Source organism: Rhinoderma darwinii, chromosome 1 (genome assembly GCF_050947455.1).
Source record: "Rhinoderma darwinii isolate aRhiDar2 chromosome 1, aRhiDar2.hap1, whole genome shotgun sequence".
Taxonomy (NCBI): Eukaryota; Metazoa; Chordata; class Amphibia; order Anura; family Rhinodermatidae; genus Rhinoderma; species Rhinoderma darwinii.
In genome coordinates this window covers 539,058,707-539,081,790 of record NC_134687.1, presented here as the reverse complement: position 1 = coordinate 539,081,790, position 23,084 = coordinate 539,058,707, and the positions used below count along the sequence as shown (strand labels likewise).

The 23,084-nt window shown below is 43.6% G+C and overlaps 1 protein-coding gene across 1 annotated transcript in view; it reads left to right on the top strand.

The window, feature by feature from the left end:
* Positions 1-23,084, top strand: part of ADGRV1 (adhesion G protein-coupled receptor V1) — a 681,209-nt gene that overhangs the window by 319,756 nt on the left and 338,369 nt on the right. Inside the window, exons 62-68 of the mRNA XM_075837359.1 lie at positions 3,394-3,517; positions 9,026-9,164; positions 13,163-13,348; positions 14,055-14,287; positions 15,441-15,589; positions 18,380-18,578; positions 19,909-20,128. Of these exons, the coding sequence (XP_075693474.1) occupies positions 3,394-3,517; positions 9,026-9,164; positions 13,163-13,348; positions 14,055-14,287; positions 15,441-15,589; positions 18,380-18,578; positions 19,909-20,128 (1,250 nt within the window). The remainder of the gene's footprint in view (positions 1-3,393; positions 3,518-9,025; positions 9,165-13,162; positions 13,349-14,054; positions 14,288-15,440; positions 15,590-18,379; positions 18,579-19,908; positions 20,129-23,084) is intronic.

Here is a 23,084-nt window from a genome sequence, read left to right as displayed (position 1 = left end):
GCTTGTATGCCAAGTTAGAGAAATGCACCTTTGAAAAGAGGTCTTTGCCCTTCCTGGGCTATGTCATCTCGGATCAAGGCCTTAAGATGGACCCTGAGAAGTTAAAGTCTGTCCTGGAATGGCCACGTCCTGAGGGCCTAAGGGCCATACAGCGGTTCCTGGGTTTCGCCAATTTCTACCGGCAGTTTATTCCGAACTTTTCTTCTCTGACGGCCGCCATCTCTACCCTTACCAAGAAGGGTGTGAACACCAAGGTGTGGACTCCAGAGGCAGAGTCCGCATTCATTAGCCTCAAGAAAGCCTTCACGTCAGCTTCAATCCTCCATCACCCTGACGTATCTCGGCAGTTCTCACTGGAAGTGGACGCTTCCTCTGTTGGTGCAGGCACACTTCTGTTCCAGAGGAGCTCCAAAGGAAAGGCAGTAGTATGTGGCTAGTACTCAAGACTGTTTTCCTCTGCTGAGCGCAATTATTCCATTGGAGATCGGGAGCTACTTGCTATCAAATTGGCCCTGGAGGAGTGGAGACATCTTCAGGAGGGCGCTGCTCACCCCATCCTGATCTTCACCGACCACAAGAATCTTACTTACCTTCAGTCCGCTCAAAGACTGAATCCTCGTCAAGCCAGGTGGTCACTGTTCTTCACCCGTTTCCAATTTCTGCTCCACTACCGTCCCGCTGACAAGAATGTGAGGGCCGATGCCCTGTCCAGTTCATTTGAGACGGAAGACACGGTGGAGTCCCTTCAGACGATCATAGACCCATCCTGTGTTGTCACCGGCCAATCCTCTGCAGCTTAGAAATATCCCACCGGGAAGAACGTTTGTTCGGTTGGCAGACAGAAAAAGAATTCTCCGCTGGGGACACAGTTCTAAACTGGCTGGGCACGCCGGTGCCCGTAAAACCCAAGACCTGATTGCTCGTCACTTCTGGTGGCCCACGCTACCTAAGGATGTTCTGGACTTTGTCTCTGCTTGCACGGTGTGTGCCTCTAACAAAGTGACTCACAGCAAGCCTGCCGGCATGCTTCAACCCCTGCCTGTACCCAGTGCCCCCTGGCAGCACATCGCTATGGACTTCGTCACAGACCTTCCTCTCTCAGCAGGATGCAACACCATCTGGGTGGTGGTGGACCGGTTCTCTAAGATGGCACATTTTATCCCGCTGACCGGCCTACCCTCTGCTCCTCGACTGGCAAGTCTCTTCATTCAGCACATCTTTCGCTTGCATGGCTTGCCTCTTCACATTGTGTCCGACCGGGGGGTTCAGTTTACCTCTAAGTTCTGGAGAGCCCTCTGTAAACTCCTGGATGTGAGTTTGGACTTTTCCTCTGCCTATCACCCCCAGTCCAATGGGCAAGTTGAGAGGATCAACCAGATCATGGAAAATTATCTCCGCCACTTCATCTCTTCGCAGCACGATAACTGGGTACAGCTTCTTCCATGGGCCGAGTTTTCATATAATAACCACACAAGTGAGTCCACCACTTCCACTCCGTTTCACATCGTGTACAGTCAACATCCCAGAGTCCCTCTTCCTGTATCAACTTCATCTCAGGTACCCGCTGCTGACTCTGCATATGGGGACTTCCTGCAAATCTGGCAACAGACCCGGTCCTCTATTTTGCTGGCGGTAGATCGCATGAAGCGTAAGGTAGATACCAAGAGAAGAGAGCCGCCTCAGTATCTTCCGGGGACTAAAGTCTGGCTGTCCTCTTGGAACATTCGCTTGAGGGTGCCTTCATACAAGTTCGCTCCGAGGTTCCTTGTTCCTTTCGAGATCCTGCAACAAATTAACCCTGTTTCCTATAAGCTACGGCTGCCCCCTACCCTCAGAATCCCTAACGCCTTCCATGTGTCCCTCCTGAAACCAGTGGTCCTGAACCGCTACAGCAAGACCTCTAGTTCCACAGTTGCTCCCAGCGGTCCTTCTGATGTATTCGAGGTAAAGGAGATCCTGGACCTCAAGAGGGTAGGAGGAAGGACTTTCTATTTGGTGGACTGGAGAGGGTTTGGTCCTGAGAAGAGGTCCTGGGAGCCAGAAGAGAACCTCAGCGCCCCTACTCTTATTAAAAAGTTCCTCTCTCACTCTGGCCCCAAGAAGAGGGGGCATAAGAGGGGGGATATTGTAGCGCCCATGGCCGCGGGCCGTCGGGTTTACTCACCTCCCGACGCCCGCAGCCATGGATCTGTGAGCGCTGGCCTCCGTCTCCCCCCTAGGAGATGCCAGCGCTCACTTCCGCTCCATTCGGCTGGGTCCCGTAGGGAAATCGTAGGGAAATCTTCATCACCATCAACAGCCACGATTTCCTGGTCTATTAGAAGGCCCCTGGCCTTCTAATCCTTGCCTGAGCGTTGTTAGTCTTTCCCAGTCTGTCTCGCAAATGGTCCCTTAGTGTCTCCCGTTCCATCTGTTACCCATGCCCTGTTACCGTTCCTGTATTCCATATTGTTCCTGTGCCTACCCGCGTTCAAGTGTCATCTGCCACGTCAAGTGCCATCTGCCACGTCAAGTGCCATCTGCCACGTCAAGTGTCTTCTGCCACGTCAAGTGCCATCTGCCACGCCAAGTGTCTACCGCTTCATCGGATACTGCCCGCCACGTCTGGCGCCACTTGCCACACCTGCCTCCATCCGTGCTGAAGCCACAGCCACCGCCCGGACTATTTCAGGTACCCAAGCATTACTGTCTACCATTTACTTCTGCTTAGACTGTGACCTGGTCAGCTGCCTCCCCGCTACGGCGGAGCGGCCTAGCGGGTCCACAAACCCTGTGTCCGTGACACCGGCGGTTTGGAGCCATATTTTCGGACGGAATTCGAGGCATAAAACACCCGAATTACGTCCGTAAATAGGGCGTGTGAACATACCCTTATCAGATATTCATTTATTCATGAGACAAACTGTCTTGTGTATCGACTCAAGCCAACATTAGAGTGAAAATAAAGTCATAATAAGATCCGTCAGCAGTAGTTAGCCTGTTTATTGACAGTTTCCAGGTAGTGACCTATTTTTTTCATTGCTGCATAATGTTACAGTGACTCTCGTTTTGTAGAGCATTTGAGAGAATTTTCTTGATAGATTAACAAACAACAAAATATATGCAAATGCAAAAACAGTCCATACACATGTGTCCATTGACCTGTATTATGTTCAAATGCAGGCTTGAGAATGTAGACTCCTGAGTGCTGGCTTGTGAAGTTTGATGTGTTGGTTAAATTTTTAGGTGGGAGTTATAGGAAAAATCTACTCAAAACTAAAACCTTTAAAGCTTTCACAATCTACAGATCGCAGTTCCTGCAGAAAGGAAATAGAGTTTATGACAAATTGGTTTGTGTTTTTTTTTATTTTTGAAATACAATATTTCTTTGCAATTTCTCATACTGCATTTCAGGAGCAGCCACTGTTATTATCTCTGGAGATGTTGGGGCTTCTGGTGTGGTTGGGATAGCACCCTCATCACTTCATATTCTCATTGGTGAACCATCTAGAAACTATAATGGGACAGCTCATATCAGGTATGTTTACATCTTAATTTCATCCATGATCAAGAAAGAGTACTACACCGTCAATAATGCCAGCTATATGCTATTTAATCGATTTAAAGAGGCTACAAGACGGAACGTAAAAGGGTTTTCCAGAAGAACTTGGTGGCCTAACCTCAGGATAGGCCATCAATATTAGATCAATGGCTGTCCATCAATGGCTGTCTCGGCAACCCCGCTGATCAGCTGTTTTGAAAGGGCCTCAGCGCTTACGCGAGTTCTGCTTCCCCTTTATTCATGTCTCTGCTCCGTACTATGAAAAGCGACACACTTGTAGCGGCGGTTTACAGTATTACATTCAAGTGATTGGTAGAAGGCTGTAATACTGTGAACCGAATGAAGGGAAAGCAGTGTAGACACAAGCGCTGCAGCCCCTTTAAGATAGCTGATCAGAGGGGGTACTGAGAGTAGGACCCCCATCAATCAGATATTGATGACCTATCCTGAGGATAGGCCATCAAATTCTTCCCACTAGAAAACCCCTTTAACTTTAAAGGGTCACTTTTTAATTTTTAAAAACTTCTTATACCTCATGGAAACAGATGTCAGAAGTTGCGATCAGTGAAAGTCTACCCTCAGCGATTGCTAGAACAAAGGTACTGCAGCGCTATGCTGAGCCCGTTGTACCATATATGTGCAGGCAGGGCCGCCATCAGGAATTTCAGGGCCCCCTACAGCTAAATTTTCTGGGCCCCTCTACCGTGGCACCGCCTGTTAACGGTACTCCGTCCAGCACTATATCATGGTACCCAGGGCCGCCATGAGGGGGGGTATTATGGGTACTGATGTGAGAGGCCCGGCCAAACCTAATTGAAAGGGGGGCCCGGCAACTGCCGCGACTTGCCTTTGGTAGAAAAAAAACAGGCCCCTGCAATGGGGCCCGTTTTTTTCACCAAAAGAATGTCGTGAGCTGCGGGCCCCCCTTTCAACTAGGTTTGGCCGGGCCTCTCACATCAGTACCCATAATACCCCCCCCTCATGGCGGCCCTGGGTAGCATGGGGGTCGTCATGGGGGCCGTCAAACACTGCCGCCCGTGCGACCGATCGCGCGCACCCGCAAACTCCCGCGCATGCGCACCCGCGACCGCCTGGAACCGCGCACCGAATTTTGAGGCAGATTTTGACCTGCCCACACTATCTTGCCGCGTTTTTTACCCGCGGCGATTGATGACAGCAGACAAAAAACGCAGGGAAAAATGCATTTTCTGCCTCCCATTGATTTCGATGGCAGGTCAGAGGCAGAACCACGGCAAGAAAGGACGTGCTGCTTTTTCTTTTTTCCGCGACTGGCTCCCATTGATTTCAGACTAATTCAATGGGAGGCGGTTTTGGAAGTTTTTTGGTGCTGATTCTGACGCAGTGTCCGAGTCAATATCAAGGGCCAAAAACTCTGTGAACTGGGCCTTATTGTTAGGGCTTATTCAGACGAACGTGTAATACATCCGTGCAACGCGCGTGATTTTCACGTGGCTCGCACGGACCTATGTTACTCTATGGGGCCGTTCAGACGGTCAGTGATTTTCATGCAGCGTGTGTCCGTGTGTCCGCTGCGTAAAACTCACGACATGTCCGATATTTGTGCATTGTTCGCGCATCACGCACCCATTGAAGTCAATGGGTGCGTGAAAATCACGCCCAGCACTTCCGCAGCAGTATAAACTATGAATGAAAACAGAAAAGCACCACGTGCTACAAACATACAAACAGAGTGTCATAATGATGGCGGCTGCGCGAAAATCACGCAGCCGCACATCATACGCTGCTGACACACGGAGCGGTTATGACCTTTTGCATGCACAAAACGCCACGTTTTGGCGCACACAAAAAGCACACGCTTGTGTGAATCCGGCCTTAGGGTAGGAACACACTAGGCATTAACGCTGCAGTTTTTATGCAACACGTTTTATTGTGGAAAATCCGCAGCGTATCACAGTCGCAGCAGAGTGGATGAGGTTTAAACAAATCTCATCCACACGCTGCAAAAAAAATGGACCTGCAGTGTGACTTTTTAAGCCGCAGCATGTCAATGTATTCTGTGGAATCGCTGCTCCTCTGTTGCGGAAATGCTGCGTTTCTGCCGCAAAAATCACAAATGTGAAAAAATAAAAAAGGCACTTTTTTAAATTAATACAAATTTTAGACTTGCCCCGGCCGTAGTCCTGGTGACGCGATCCTCTATTCTTAGCGCAGCCCCGCCTCCTCTCATGACGTTTCATCCCATGTGACTGCTGCAGGTCACATGGTCTACAGCGTCGTCCCAGGAGGCGGGGCTACGTTCAGAAGAGAGAGATGCGTCACCTAAACTACGGCCGGGGCAAGTCGAAACTTTTATTTCCCTGCAGGATTCCCTGCAGGATTCCCGCAGTGGACACGCCTCACGAAACCTGTGCCACTATTTGGTGCGGTTTTGCTGGCGGAATTCCCTGCGGCTACTGGGGCGGATAAGCTGTGTAGTTTTACTCAGTTCACAGTGATGTGAACAGGCCCTAACACAAAAGTTTTGTGTTTTTTTAAGCTGGTTCACAAAAAAAATAATTCCAAATTCTACTGGACCAACTGCCTATTTAGAGACCGGCAGCAGCTCCAGGAGCGACATCATAAAGGACACACTAGGCGGATATGCTGAGTAAAACGACACAGCTTATCCGCCCCGGTAGCCGCAGGGAATTCCGCCAGCAAAACCGCACCAAATAGTGGCGCAGGTTTGTGAGGCGTGTCCGCTGCGGGAATACTGCAGGGAAAAAAAAGTTTAGACTTGCCCCGGCCGTAGTTTAGATGACGCATCTCTCTCTTCTGAACGTAGCCCCGCCTCCTGGGATGACGCTGTAGACCATGTGACCGCTGCAGCAGTCACATGGGATGAAACGTCATGACAGGAGGCCGAGCTGCGCTAAGAATAGAGGATCGCGTCACCAGGACTACGGCCGGGGTAAGTCTAAACTTTTTTATAAATGTAAAAAAGTACCTTTTTTTTTTTCTCATGTGTGATTTTTGCGGCAGAACCGCAGCATTTCCGCAACAGAGCAGCGGCGATTCCACAGAATAAATTGACATGCTGCGGCTTAAAAAGCCAAAAGCCACACTGCAGGTCCATTTTTTTTGCAGCGTGTGGATGAGATTTGTTTAAACCTCATCCACTCTGCTGCGACTGTGATACGCTGCGGATTTTCCACAATAAAATGTGTTGCATAAAATCCGCAGTGTTCATGCCTAGTGTGTTCCTACCCTGAGGCCGGATTTACACGAGCGTGTGCTTTTTGTGTGCGCAAAAACGTGGCGTTTTGTGCATGCAAAAGGTCATAACCGCTCCGTGTGTCAGCAGCGTATGATGCACGGCTGCGTGATTTTCGCGCAGCCGCCATCATTATGACACTCTGTTTGTATGTTTGTAGCACGTGGTGCTTTTCTGTTTTCATTCATAGTTTATACTGCTGTGGAAGTGCTGGGCGTGATTTTCACGCACCCATTGACTTCAATGGGTGCGTGATGCGCGAACAATGTACAAATATCGGACATGTCGTGAGTTTTACGCAGCGGACACACGGACACACGCTGCGTGAAAATCACTGACCGTCTGCACGACCCCATAGAGTAACACAGGTCCGTGCGAGGCGCGTGAAAATCACGCGCGTTGCACGGATGTATTACACGTTCGTCTGAATAAGCCCTAACAATAAGGCCCAGTTCACACAGTTTTTGGGCCTTGATATTGACTCGGACACTGCGTCAGAATCAGCACCAAAAAACTTCCAAAACTGCCTCCCATTGATTTAATCTGAAATCAATGGGAGCCAGTCGCGGAAAAAAGAAAAAGCAGCACGTCCTTTCTTGCCGCGGTTCCGCCTCTGACCTCCCATCGAAATCAATGGGAGGCAGAAAATGCATTTTTTGCTGCGTTTGTCTGCTGTCCTCAATCGCAGCGGGCAAAAAACGCAGCAAAAACGCGGCAAGATAGTGTGGGCAGGTCAAAATCTGCCTCAAAATCTGCCTCAAAATTCTTTAAGGAATTTTGAGGCAGATTTTTTCGGCCTGCAAAATACTCTGTGTGGACAGGGCCATACGTAAACAGCACTTTGAGACACTTTACTCACCGTGTCAGAAGAGCTGCTCCCACTCCAGTCCTCTTCAGGCGATGTCTTCGGTCCAGATGTCATCCTTCACCTTCACCTCCAGGCTCCAGAAAATGGCGGGGATCGTAGAACTGCCGCCGCGCAACAACTAGACTCCTCCCCCTCTCCTTACGCAGCCACGCTCTGGAGAAGGAGGAGGAGGCGGAGTCGGATGAGGAGGCGGAGTCGGACGAGGAGGCGGAGTCGGACGAGGAGGAGGACGAGGAGGACGAGTCAGAGGCGGGCCAGCAGGTAAGTAGACTGCGCCGCTGTCCAGTGTGGCTGTGCTGTCCTGTCCTTCCCCCTGGATCTTGTGTTGCGGGCGCACCGCCTCCCTCTCGGCGGCGCGCCTGGACGCGCGCGCTTGCGGTCGTTCGCGCGCTCGCTCGCGGTCGTTCGCGCGCTCGCTCGTACGCGCGCAAGCGGGCGGTGTTTCGCGGCGGTGATAAGAGGGGGGCCCGCAGCTCACGGCAGTGTTAAACGAGAGGGGGGCCCGCAGCTCACGACATTGTTTTGGTGAAAAAAATGGGGCCTGTTTTTTTCTACCAAAGGCAAGTCGCGGCAGTTGCCGGGCCCCCCTTTCAATTAAGTTTGGCCGGGCCCCCTACACTACTACCCCTAATACCCCCCTGATGGCGGCCCTGTGTGCAGGTGCCATAGACAGTATATTATCCATAAGCAGCTCTCTGAAGGCAGCCAACGAAAGCAGACAGGAACCAAAGGGCACAGTGCTAGTAGAACACCATATCCTCTTTTTTTCTAGCGATTGTTTGGGGTCTCAGCGCTTAGACTCTCTACCCTCACAACTTCTAAGATGTCTATTATATGTGCTAAGTTTTTTTTTAAATGACAGGGACCCTTCAAGTGCAAGATATTCTGCAATATATATTTCCAATGTAAGTTGCACACTGTCAAATGTCTTAGTAAGTTAGTGAATAGTTAAAGGGGTTCTACCTGTGCAGCAACAATAAATGAGTGGGTGTCCTAGAGAGGTACAGTATGTCTGCACCTATATAAGAGTCTCGTTATCACTGCGTTGTTGTGTAGGTACAAAGTACCTGTCATAAAAAACAGAGAACGTACAACAATTAATCCTTCATTTGCTGTTTAACAGATACATAAAATCATATCAGTCTGTCACTATTGGGACATTTCCAAACAATATTTATGTACAATGTGAGAGCATATTCTTTCCACTGTTAAATTTCAGCAAAATATGATTCTTGGCAACGTCTAACATGTAATAATATGGTCATTCTAACCTACTGTTTAAGCACAATTTGCGTGACTGTTTACACTACATAAACATGTTTGGCTTAACTGTTTTACGAAATGGAATATCTCTTTCTGATATTAAATATCTTTCCCATAGTCTGATCCGTGGTCCAGGAATTTTTGGTGACGTAACAGTGTACTGGAACATAACTCCAGCATACTCTAATGAGTTTGTAGAGACTTCAGGAATGTTGACATTGAGAGACAGGCAGTCCAATGCTATAGTCATTTTACAGGTGGGTTATATATTCAGTGGGATCATTATTTATACATCATGTCATGTAATGTGCTACATATTATCATTTGGATAATTCAGTAATATTATAATATTCATTAGACCATTAGAAAAGTGAATGTAGGCTTTACATGAAAGAATGTATTTTCATTATCAAAGAGTAGCTTTCAGCACTTAGTCTTCCCAGTATAATTCTTTTTTTTCTATAATTAGATTGAGAATTTACATCTTCTTCTGAATTATCCTGTAGAGATGATGTGAATGATGAACTGATTTTAGAAATGATTAGTCATTATTTGCCGTGTAGACTTTACATTGTCCAATATTACCTCACACTGCATCAATGCAGTATCATAGCAGACATTTCATATCACAGTTAACTATGAACTAAACTGATAAAAAGGTTTTGCTAATTACAGAAAACTGTTGTAATTTTTTCTTTTGAATCTTTTGAGGAATTTACTACATGCAATGTATTTAATATGTGGCTCTAAAACAACCCTCCGGTCTCAGGACAATATTATAATTGTGATGGGGTATATGGAGTAATATTACCTAGTGCCCTCCAGTTGCGCCCGTCTGGCGTGTATCCGCCGCTTTGTGGTACCCTCTGTGTTGTCCCAAAATGGCTGCAGCGCTTCACAGACTTAGACCTCATTTACGCGAGCGTGTGCATTTTGCGCACGCAAAAAAATGCAGCGTTTTGCGTGCGCAAAAGGCACTTGACAGCTCCGTGTGTCATCAGTGTATGATGCGCGGCTGCGTGATTTTCGCGCAGCCGCCATCATAGAGATGAGGCTAGTCGACGTCAGTCACTGTCCAGGGTGCTGAAAGAGTTAACTGATCGGCAGTAACTCTTTCAGCACCCTCGACAGTGAATTCCGATCACCATATCGAGTAACCTGTTTAAAAAAAAAGAGGTTCGTACTTACCGAGAACTTCACGGCCGTTGCCTTGGTGACGCGTCCTTGGTGACGCGTCCTTGGTGACGCGCCTCTCTTGACATCTGGCCCCACCTCCCTGGATGACGCGGCAGTCCATGTGACCACTGCAGCCTGTGCTTGGCTTGTGATTGGCTGCAGCTCTCACTTGGACTGAATTGTCATCCCGGGAGGTCAGACTGGAGGAAGAAGCCGGGAGTTATCGGTAAGTCAGAACTTTTTTTTTTTTTACACGTTCACGTATATTGGGATCGGAAGTCACTGTCCAGGGTGCTGAACCAGTTTAACTCTTTCAGCACCCTGGACAGTGACTGTCTCCTGCCGGGTTCGGTCAAAACGAGTTCGGCCGAACCCGGTGAAGTTCGGTTCGCTCATCTCTAAGACACTCCGTTCGGATGTTTGTAAACAGAAAAGCACATGGTGCTTTTCTGTTTACATTCAGTTTGACAGCTCTTGCGCGAATCACGCAGATCGCACGGAAGTGCTTCCGTGCGACCTTCGTGGTTTTCACGCACCCATTGACTTCAATGGGTGCGTGATGCGCGAAAAATGCACGATTATAGAACATGTTGTGAGTTTTACACAACGCACTCGCGCTGCGCAAAATTCACGCATTGTCTGCACTGCCCCATAGAGTAATATAGGTGCGTACGACACGCGTGAAAAGCACGCGCGTATATTACGCTAGTGTAAATGAGGCCTAAGTCTAAGACACTCCCTTTGTTCTCGGATTGGACAGAATTGCTCATGTGAGCAGCTCTCGCCAATCCAAGAATAGTGGGAGTGTCTCAGACTCGTATTCTTAGAAGCGCTATGGCCATTTTGGGACAGCACAGAGGGGACCCAGATCCACTGCAGAGGGGAACAACTGGAGAGCATCAAATATTATTACTCCATATACAACATCATATTTAAAATGTTGTCCCGGGACTCGTATCCATGAAAACAAATAGAAATTCAAACAATGGGGACAAAAAGAGAAACCCCACTCCTGATAATTTTAAGAAGCCATGAGGCATATCTTCCTTCAGCACTGCATGTCAAAACACTCCTCTATGTTTCCGATTACAACCATCAAAACATTACATTAGGCAATAGTTACTTAAAGGCGTTGTTCACTGAACAATTACTTTTGTTAGAATGGACCTCAAATGATAATCTGATCACAAGATATCTTACTGCTGGGAATTGATCAGCTGTGATCTGTGGGTAAACTTATGTGTTTAAATTCCTTGCACCGCCACCACAGGAGAAAGAAAGCATTACACAGTTCTCATTTAATTCAATGAGCTGTCCATTTAATGGACAGACATGCTGGGTCATCCTGGGTCTACAACTAGAGAAAAGTCAGTGGTTTTAAAAAACACCCCTTTCCAGTAAGACACACCCCTTGTCTAGTAACTTTTGAAAAGTGTATAGTGAGGCGCAAATATTTGTTATTTTTGGCACAAATATATAATAAATGTATCAATTTAAAATTATCAATAATAATCTGCGCAAAAAAAAGATTCAATGTAGGCCAGAAGTCTTGCATATCAACAATAGTAAATCTGCCCCTTTGAATTTCAATTTAACACCATTTTCAAGATAATAGTTTGCTGTGGGTGAATGAGAACACTATTGTTTACATTCACAGGTGGCTCACAGGTGGCAAACCTGTATATACCTATTGTTGCTCCCTGCTGAGAAGTGGATACAATTCTAGCAGCTGTACAAATCACTCTACTAGTTTGATACAAAGTATCAGTCTGGAGTGCAGGCCGTAAGGGTGATTTCACGCTTTGCTGTTAAAATGCTTTTTTTGCGCAAAATTGTAGCGATTCATGGCAAAAAGATGAATTTTGATAGCGACGTGTGAACCCAGCCTAAGAGTATTGTTTAGACTGGATCCAATTGTCTCCACTTCTCAGCTGAGAGCAGGACTAGGTATGTACAGGTTTGCGGCCGTACAAGAAACTTGGCTGCTTTCTTCCAGAAATAGCACCAACGTTTTTGGAAGCACACAGCCATGTTTTTCTAATTCTGTACAACCCCTTTAGGCCCAGTTCACACAGAGTTTTTCGGTGCTGATTTTGATGCGGAATCCGTGTTGGAATCAGCGCCAAAAAGCGGCCGTTATTTTTACCATTCCTTTTCCGTTGTTTTTACAGGACGGCTTCTTACCGCTTGTGGAAAATGCGGCGAAAGCCATGGCAAAAAAAAGCGCAGGCAGATCACAATCTGTCTCAAAATTCCTGAAGGACTAGACCTTAAGTGAGTCTGTCGTCAATTTTGAGCCTCCCAAACCGCTAACACCGCTAGTTTGCTAAAGCGGAAAGCTGTAGAAACATACTGTTTATTGTATCTATTAGTCCTTGAATCAGTGTAAAACTGAGGGTATGTTCACACGGCCTATTTTCGGCTGTTTTTCGAGCCGTAAACCCCAAAAAAACGGCCGAAACGGAAGCAGAACGCCTCCAAACATCTGCCCATTGATTTCAATGGGAAAAATGGCGTACTGAAGACAAGTAGAGCTTGTCAGTCAACTGCAGAGGGGAGGGCAAGGGGAGAGTTTGGAGCTTGAGATGTTGTTTTTTACAGTGATGCAAGTACTAAGATATGCAATAGAGGTATGTGTGTCCATCACATGACCCTGGACAGAATTGTATCCACTGGAAGTAAACAATGAATGTACCTACTAAATAACAACAAGCAGAGATCTTAAAAACTGTGAGGAATTAATATTGAAATTATATTAGAAAAATTGAAAACTTTTAAATATACAAAAAAAAATACATTTGTTTGCTGAAACCAGACAGCCCCTTCAATATCTGTCCAAAAATATAGAAAATGTAATAACCAAACACATCCATCAGGCCCCACAGATATTAATTGATAGGGTATTTACTTTTCCTACATAATGATGACATTGCCATATGCTCCCTGTGCTATTTATTAAAGTCACATCGGTACCAGGTTCTCCAACAAGATCATTTCATTCATGTACTTTTGCTGTGAACCTCACGATAATCCCATATTAATCCATTCTACTCCCTAATGACATGTCTGTCACCTTTAGGCTCTTGATGACGATGTTCCAGAGGAAAAAAGATACTATCAATTTCATCTAAGTAAAATCAGTGGAGGAGGAATAATAAATGAATCAGCCAGATTTGCCAATATCACCATGGTTTCCAGTGATCTTCCATATGGAAAGTTTCAGTTTTCACAAACACTGCTGCAAATTTCTGAAGACTTGAGATGGGTAAATAACCATAGACATTCTAATGTTATATGAATATGAAACGCGTCTTTCCTGAACTCCCAAACATTTGATGGAAATGTATTTTACTCTCTACTTTTTACTTAAAAGATGAAGACTTGTTACATATGTTTATGGTTATGTGTGGTATATACTATATGCCATGGATTCCCAACCAGGGTTCCCTGGAACCTGGTCAGGGGTTAACCAGATGGCAGCAGAAGCATCAAGAGCTGTCACTTTTATACCAGGGATAACAAGCTTTGTCTGCAAACTCAGCCCGCTCATACAAGCTTGGCATGGATACAGGCAAAGCAGTCAACAAATAGAATTCTTTACCAATTCCTTAACCAAGCTTCTTTGAGGTTGGAATTAGAGAAGGGCTCTCTGGAAGTGGAAAATTTATTTGGGCGAGTCCCCCATGATTATAAGATTGAGAATCACATGCATTTATGATTATGTATGATATATACTATAATGTTTTATGTGAGTAATTCCTATGCAGGTAGATCCATGAAGATGACACAACTCATGCAGCTCTGTAGTTATTGGGATGTCACCCAGTAACCCTTGCATTATGTTTTGGTCTAGTCATGGACATTTCTTCTTGATCCAAGCCCAACTGCTTTTTAAAGCCTTCACATCTCAGTTATTTAACAATTCTAAAAGTTTTGTTTTTAATCTTGTCCCCGTTATTAATTCTTTAAAGGTAAATGTTACCATCACACGTTCTGCTGGTACATTCGGAGAGGTCCAGATTAAATACCAAACCATGAATGGATCTGCATTAAGTGACTTGGATTACACAAACACTTCCGGACAACTTGTGTTCAAACAAACTGAAACAATAAAAAGTGTTTCCGTAGAAATTACAAATGATCTCATACCAGAAGGACCAGAAGATTTTTTTATCATTATCACAGAAGTGACTCTTCTTGGAAGGTAAAACAAACTGTATACGCTTTATTTGGCTGGGTAAACAGTGACACTTTTTACCCTTTACATAAAGTGGAAAGCTAGAATCTAATAAACTCAGACCTTCTCCCACACCAGTTACACCCAGTACACTAGGGTAATACTGTATATAGGTACATTTTTAGAGTAGGCAAAAATATATGTAGAATTGAAAGAAGCTGGAGATGAAAATCTAGCACAACTCTCTGCCCAACGCCTCTTGATGAACAATATATTGGAAACACTTTGGATTTTCTGCCACAGGTATTATCTGAATTTCTATAAAGTTCAAGTCAACAGGGACATAACTAGAAAGTGCTTAACCCCATAGCAAACTTTTCAAGCATTCAACAGCTCCATGTGAAATTTAGGGAAAATTTGCTGGACGTGTCGCTGTAAAAAAACACAACTAATTGAAAATGACCAACAGTATTACACACACACTATCAGCCACCATAAGGCCTTAAAACTAATGCAGACCCCAGAAGACAGCCCTAAGGATGAATTCACACGCTGCGGAATTGCTGTGGATTCCAACAGAAATTTACAGTAGAATATTTCCGGAAGGGGTGTTAAAAGTTGTATATTTCTAATCCGCAGCATATAGAATTTGATGCATTTTTAGAGGCAGATGCGCTGTAAAGCCGAACAGCATCAAAAAAACGCATCATATTGCAGTAAAAATGCGTGCGGTTTTCGGATGTGTTTTTTTATGCAATTCTAACCGCACCTAAACTGCAATGTCTAAAAACACCCTAACACAAGCAGATATTGTAGCAGATTTAATTTGAAAAGTGCAACGGAAAAATGTTTAGGGCACGTTCAGATGTGGCGAAAATTTACCACTGCAGATTTTGCCAAAAATTCGTACCAAATACATGGTGGAATTCCGCAAAAAATCTGCCACGTCTGAATGTGCCCCTAAAAGTGCTGCTTTTTGCTGCACTATTATCTCCCACATCTGAATGTACTCTATAGGAAAGGATTATACATCTCTTTAGGGCTTGTTCACACATTGAAATGTTGATGTTCTTTGGAAACGCACACACACGCACACACACGCACACACACACACACACACACACACACACACACACACACACACACACACACATATAAATTTGTAATTCATCTTATACAGGGGATATGACCATGCTGTTAGAGAAAATGGACTCCAAACTGATGAACCTCCTATAATAGGAAACAATTCTATGATTCGAATCATTATTCTAATAAACGATAATGCGGAAGGGGTCATAGAGTTTGATCCACAGTTTGTTTCGTTACAAGGTAATTTTATCTTTTTTCTTAAATGATCTGTGTTATTTTATATTAGTATGTCAAGAATATTTTGCAGCGGACTTGCTGCAGGTTTCAGCCGTTGTATTGCAAAGACAGAAATCCATAGCGAAAATTTTCTGCTTTTCTGCAACAGACTGAGCATTGTAAATTCCGCACCACAAGCTATTTTTCACACCGTTGTTTTCTGCAACGTCTACACTAAGTAAGCTATAAAAACCAAAGAAATAAGAGTCTGCTGCGGATTTTCACTGTGGCCTCTCAGCAGCAGAATTCCGCATTAAATCCGCCACGTCTGAGCATACCCTAATTTGTCACAAATTTTCAGAATTCTGCAGCAAATCTGAAATGTCTGAACGTGCCCTAATTTGTTGCGAATTTTCGGCAACGGAATCCGCACCACAAAGACATAACCAATCTTCCATGTCTGAACATGGGCTTAGGCTTCTTCAAGCACTCCTGTAAATTCATCTTTCATGTACGATGCTGCCCTTTACTCCAGATAGAATATGCACTTGTCCTACTGTTTCTGACACTTTAAAAAGTAAAGTTGTTCGTTTTTAGCTGTGATGTGACGTTCTACCTTCTATTGTTATGTTATTGGTATGTTTCTATTTCCATGACATAATAAAAAACGTCAAGTAGTGTGTAAATGAGCAGAAACCAATAAGTATTTCTTGATCTGATTTAGCCTCAATTTTCAACTGAGAGGTATTTAATTAAGGAATTAATTCAAAAATGGTAAAAAAAAAGAAGAAAACTTTAATGATTCCAGGATCGACTATGTATTTTCATTTTATACAATGTTATATATATATATATATATATATATATATATATATATACACACTACCGTTCAAAAGTTTAGGGTCACTTAGAAATTTCCTTATTTTTGAAAGAAAAGCACAGTTTTTTTCAATGAAGATAACATTAAATTAATCAGAAATACACTCTATACATTGTTAATGTGCTAAATGACTATTCTAGCTGCAAACGTCTGGTTTTTAATGCAATATCTACATAGGTGTATAGAGGCCCATTTCCAGCAACCATCACTCCAGTGTTCTAATGGTACATTGTGTTTGCTAACTGTGTTAGAAGGCTAATGGATGATTAGAAAACACTTGAAAACCCTTGTGCAATTATGTTAGCACCGCTGTAAACAGTTTTGCTGTTTAGAGGAGCTATAAAACTGACCTTCCTTTGAGCTAGTTGAGAATCTGGAGCATTACATTTGTGGGTTCGATTAAACTCTCAAAATGGCTAGAAAAAGAGTGCTTTCATGTGAAACTCGACAGTCTATTTTTGTTCTTAGAAATGAAGGCTATTCCATGCGAGAAATTGCCAAGAAACTAAAGATTTCCTACAACGGTGTGTACTACTCCCTTCAGAGGACAGCACACACAGGCTCTAACCAGAGCAGAAAGAGAAGTGGGAGGCCCCGCTGCACAACTGAGCAATAAGACAAGTACATTAGAGTCTTTAGTTTGAGAAATAGACACCTCACAGGTCCTCAACTGGCAGCTTCATTAAATAGTACCCGCAAAACGCCAGTGTCAACGTCTACAGTGAAGAGGTGACTCCAGGATGCTGGCCTTCAGGGCAGAGTGGCAAAGAAAAAGCCATATCTGAGACTGGCTAATAAAAGGAAAAGATTAATATGGGCAAAAGCACACAGACATTGGACAGAGGAAGATTGGAAAAAAGTGTTATGGACAGACGAATCGAAGTTTGAGGTGTTTGGATCACACAGAAGAACATTTGTGAGACGCAGAACAACTGAAAAGATGCTGGAAGAGTGCCTGACGCCATTTGTCAAGCATGGTGGAGGTAATGTGATGGTCTGGGGTTGCTTTGGTGCTGGTAAAGTGGGAGATTTGTACAAGGTAAAAGGGATTTTGAATAAGGAAGTCTATCACTCCATTTTGCAACGCCATGCCATACCCTGTGGACAGCGCTTGATTGGAGCCAATTTCATCCTACAACAGGACAATGACCCAAAGCACACGTCTAAATTATGCAAGAACTATTTAGGGAAGAAGCAGGCAGCTGGTATTCTATCTGTAATGGAGTGGCCAGCGCAGTCACCAGATCTCAACCCCATAGAGCTGTTGTGGGAACAGCTTGACCGTATGGTACGCAAGAAGTGCCCATCAAGCCAATCCAACTTGTGGGAGGGCCTTCTGGAAGCATGGGGTGAAATGTCTCCAGATCACCTCAGCAAATTAACAGCTAGAATGCCAAAGGTCTGCAATGCTGTAATTGCTGCAAATGGAGCATTCTTTGACGAAAGCAAAGTTTGAAGGAGAAAATTATTATTTCAAATAAAAACCATTATTTCTAACCTTGTCAATGTCTTGACTATATTTTCTAGTCATTTTGCAACTCATTTGATAAATATAAGTGTGAGTTTTCATGGAAAACACAAAATTGTCTTGGTGACCCCAAACTTTTGAACGGTAGTGTATATATATATATATATATATATATATATGTATATATATATATATATGTATATATATATATATATATATATATATATATATATATATATGTATATATATATATAATGCAAAAAATAGGCAGCACTCCGTTCAGGTAGAGGTGAAAAAGAAGGTACTTTATTGTCCCATAAACAGTGGCAACGTTTCAGCTCCTTCCACTGGATCCATCTGTTGATCTATATATATATATATATATATATATATATATATATGTATATATATATAACTGCCAGACTTTAGTAGATAACCCTTGAGTAATATACATTTCTTTCTCTAGTGGAAGAAGATGTAGGGACATTATTGATTCCAGTTTTAAGAATACATGGAGCATATGGATATGTGACTGCTGATTTTATCTCTCGGGGTATTTCCGCTTTGCCCAGTGTTGACTACACAATCTCTAATACTTCAGTAACATTTTGGCATGGTCAAAATAGGAGCTTTATCAACATCTGGATTGCTGATGATGAAGAAAGGTATGACATTCACACAAAAACACACATTATTGTGATACCATCAGAATACAATGCAGCATATAAATATACACATGCACTATTGTGACATCACAGTAAAGCTGAGCCTATAAAGACACACAAGGACACTTTTATTGCATTATCACTGAGGACTCTGTGAGGACATCCTATGCATTCACATACAGTACAAACAAGTTTGTGACATCACCATGACAGAGTGCAGCCTCTAAATACACACACACAGTATTGTGACATCATCACAACAGAGCATGGCACACTCTTACAGCCTGTAGATAAAAATAAACTAAGCTCAGCCTATAAATACACACCCACTGTTGTGACGTTATCATAGAGAACACCATGAGGATAGCCTCTAAATACACTTAATCATACGATAGTGACATCACCATTACAGTGTGCAGCCTCTAAATACATACACAAACCCTACCGTGACATCACCACAAGTGCAGTCTAATACACACATACATTTGTGACATCATCACAATAGAATGCCGAGAAATAAATGCAAACATTTTTGAGACATTATCACTTAAGTTCACAGGCTATCATTTACACAAACTATTGTAACATCATCACAATAAAATGCAGAATATGAATACTGACACTATTGTGACATATCACACTAACGTGCATCCTATAAATATACACACATGCATTGCTGTTATATAGAGATAAAGCATAGCCTATAGAAACATACACATTCTGACAACATCACATTGAAGCACATTACATAAATATACACACACACTCACATAATTAAAGAACACAACATGAGGACAGCCTTTAAATACACATACAGCTGTGACACCACCACGACACAGCATCTAGATACACATAAAAAAACACTACTATGTCATCAAAATAGTGTGCAACCTATTAATACACACATTCACACACTGTTGTTACATCATCAAAACAGAGTATAGTCTGTAAATACGTAAATACGTCCACAAACACACACATATATTGTCATACTATAAATATATACCCATTGTGACAACAGCATAATAGAGCCGTGCCTTATAAATACACTAATAAACTCATACATACATACATACACACATACATATATATATATATATATATATATATATATATATATATATAGAGAGAGAGAGAGAGAGATAGTAATTGACGCAACTAACAAAATGACTTGTAATTCTTCTATTTGCAATATTCTTAATTTAAGCTGTTTTCTAAGCATAACGCAAAAAAATTAGAAGTGATTTAGTGCTGTGAAACACAGATAGTCCATCATTGATACGACTGCTTTATTTTCACAATAATTGCTATTTTTTCTTCCCTGCTTCAGTGAGTTCGCTGAGCAGTTTGAGATTCGCCTAGTGGGAGCGAGTGGAGGAGCAATTCTGGGCCAGCACGTTGTGTCAGTCATTACAATAGCTAAAAGTGACTCACCAAATGGAGCTGTGAGGTTCCTCAATCGAAGTGAGATAACACTCCCTAACCCTAATGTGACAGTCGCCATATCGTTGATGTTGGAGAGAATCGGTGGACATATGGGAGAAGCTCAGGTATAGAAACTGGGACATCCAACAAATGTATACATTATATATACACACAGATCAAATTGTTATATATTATATGTGACAATAAAAGTATAGGTTCCCTTTTATACATCTAAGGCTTGTCACAAGATGTCCTTGGTGGCTGACCATGGGTATGAGCTCTCACCGAATACAAGAATAAAGGGGCCTGCAGTGCTTTTCTGATCTCCATGCCACTTTAGCTTTGAACTTGCAGATCTTTGCATCTCCAGGCAAAGTCAAGGGGTTGTCCCATTGAGTTACTGCAGCTTCAAGTTTTTCTTCACCCCAAATGGAGGCATCCGTTTTACATATATGTCGGGAAATACCCCCCAGGCTGTTATAACTACGGATACCTTTCCGACATCAGTCAGGCCCATAGGGGTGTATTGACACATACACATTCGGCATAGGCGCCGGCACCTTTTCCCAGGTATTAGCCGAACATACACACTGAGCGCAGAGTGAACATAGCCTAATGTACATACAAAACAAATGATAGCACATTATGATATGTCAAAGTGTGTGTCAATTGACAAACAGCTCCACTGCAGTTGACAAACTCAGCTCTGCTCAGTCTATCGCTTTAATCTCTACTTTTTAATGAAGAAAAAAAAAAAGAGAGCTAGTAGTGTTACTGTTTATTCAAAGGGCGATCGTGCAGTCTGTAGCTTCAGGATTTGTAGGGGCCTGTTTGTTTGTATTTCCTCACATAGTATAAAACATTGTACTTTTCTTGGGACACATATTTTGTAAAAATAAGAACATAATGTATTGTTTTTAGTTAACAAATATTTAGCATTGTGTGAATATAAAATCTGGTACATAATGTGTTTTTAACATATGCTATGAATATGACACACTGTGTAGGATGTGAGGTGCATGTTGTGCCAAGAACACCAACGGGAAGTGAATGCCTCCTGGACAGTCTGGTATCCTATAAATATACCCACTGCTCGGGAAGTAGGATACTTTACACCTCTCATTAAGCAAATGGGAGGAATTACTGGTATGTTTCTTGTCTGACAAGAAGTATTTTCAGTGCTAGTTCTATTTATCTGAAATCCCTGCTCTACCTGGAAACATGTCCATATGTCCATGACATAAATAACTAGATGCCAGGTAGACATGCTACAGATTGTAATCCATATGCTTTATCTTCATTGTGTGTGAGGGGATGGGGAGTGAATACAGTAATCTGTATTTTACCCATACGGGCCAAATAGTCCAATGCTTGAGTTTAACTCCAATATTAGAGGGTCCAAATGTAAGAAGCATCAGATCACAATACATTATGACCTCAGAAATTACTGTCTCCTGAATTTTAAATGCACACATGGCCGGCCTTAGGTACTTGCGACCAGTGCGGTCACACAGGGCGCCACCCGCGCCACTGGGATTGCATTCCCCGCGCTATGGCCACTACTCGGGGCGCCAGCGGGTTGGGTGCCACTCACTTACTGCACCAACCTCATACTGGCTGCCCCCCGACCTGGCCACCGCTTGTCCGCTCACCCTGTCCTGCATCCTGAATGACGAGACAGGCGTGATGACATCATTCAGGACGCAAGACAGGGAGGAGACACCGCGCTTCCTGTGCGTTTCCAGGGCTGGTGGAGACGCCGAGGGAACGTTTTCTCCACGGCGGCTCCAGCTCCAGCAGGCAGTGTTTGCGAGAAGCCCATCAGGTAAGTCACTGACCGGACTTTGTTTGAATGTGGGAACTGATGGGGTTCTAAAAAGGGCAATAATGGCAAATGGACAGAGGATTCAGTGCCACCTTGGTTCCCATTTGCCACTTATTGCTCCTTTAGTGTCCTTCTATTCAGTGCCCCCTTGATGCCCATTTGCCATTTTGTTGCCCCGTTATTGTTTTTCTGTGACAAAAGATGCTAAAGGCTACAGGGGCAGTAAATGGCAAGTGGGCATCAAGGGGCCACCAAACAGAAGGACGCTAAAGGGGCAATAAGTGGCAAATTGGCACCATGGTGGCACTGAAAGGCACTAAAGTGTTAATAAATGTCAAATGGGCACAGAATTCAGTGCCTTCATAGTGCACTTTTACAATTTGTTGTCCTTTTAAACCCTGTTCAGATTACGTGAAAAGCTATGTACACCTTTGAATTTTTTTTTTATAAAAATCAGTGTGTTTGGTGCAACTTTGTAATTACATTTAAGGCTTCGTTCACATCTGCGTCAGGGCTCCGTTCATTCCATCTGAGCTTTCCATCAGAACGGAGCCCTGACTGAAACAAACGGAAACCATAGGTTTCCGTTTGCATCACCATTGATTTCAATGGTGACGGATCCAGTGCAAATGGTTTGCGTTTGTCTCTGTTGTGCAAGGGTTCGACGGAATCAAAAGCGCAGTCAACTACAGTATTGATTCAGTCAGAGTTCCATTCTGACGGAAAGCTCAGATGGAACGCCTGAACAGAGCCTTGACGCACATGTGAACGGAGCCTTATTAAACTATTTTTACTTTTTGAGATACAGCTGTTTTGTATTATATATACAGAGCAGCCGTATCTAGCGCCGAGACCAGAGTTTGTCAGGTCAGTGGGACTGACGGGTTCAGTATCAGCGGGTCCTGCATGTCGACGGTTCATAACTAAGATGTGATCGATAACAGGTGGATCGTGCGTGTCAGAGACACAGGACCTGCTTACACTGAACCAGTCAGTCCCACTGGCCTGACGGATTCAGGTCTCAGCACTAGATACGGCTGCTCTGCATACAGAATACAAAGCAGCTGTATCTCAAAAAGTTAAAATTGTTTTTAATCAAAAGTATTTATTTAGAAAGTTGCACAAAACACACTGATTATTTTAAAAAAATAAAAAACGATTTCAAAGGTGTGCATAGCCTTTAAAGTGGTTGTCCAGAATACAAATTAAACATTTTGTTGAAGCAGCAGGAGGAGTTAAAATAAAAAAAATAACTT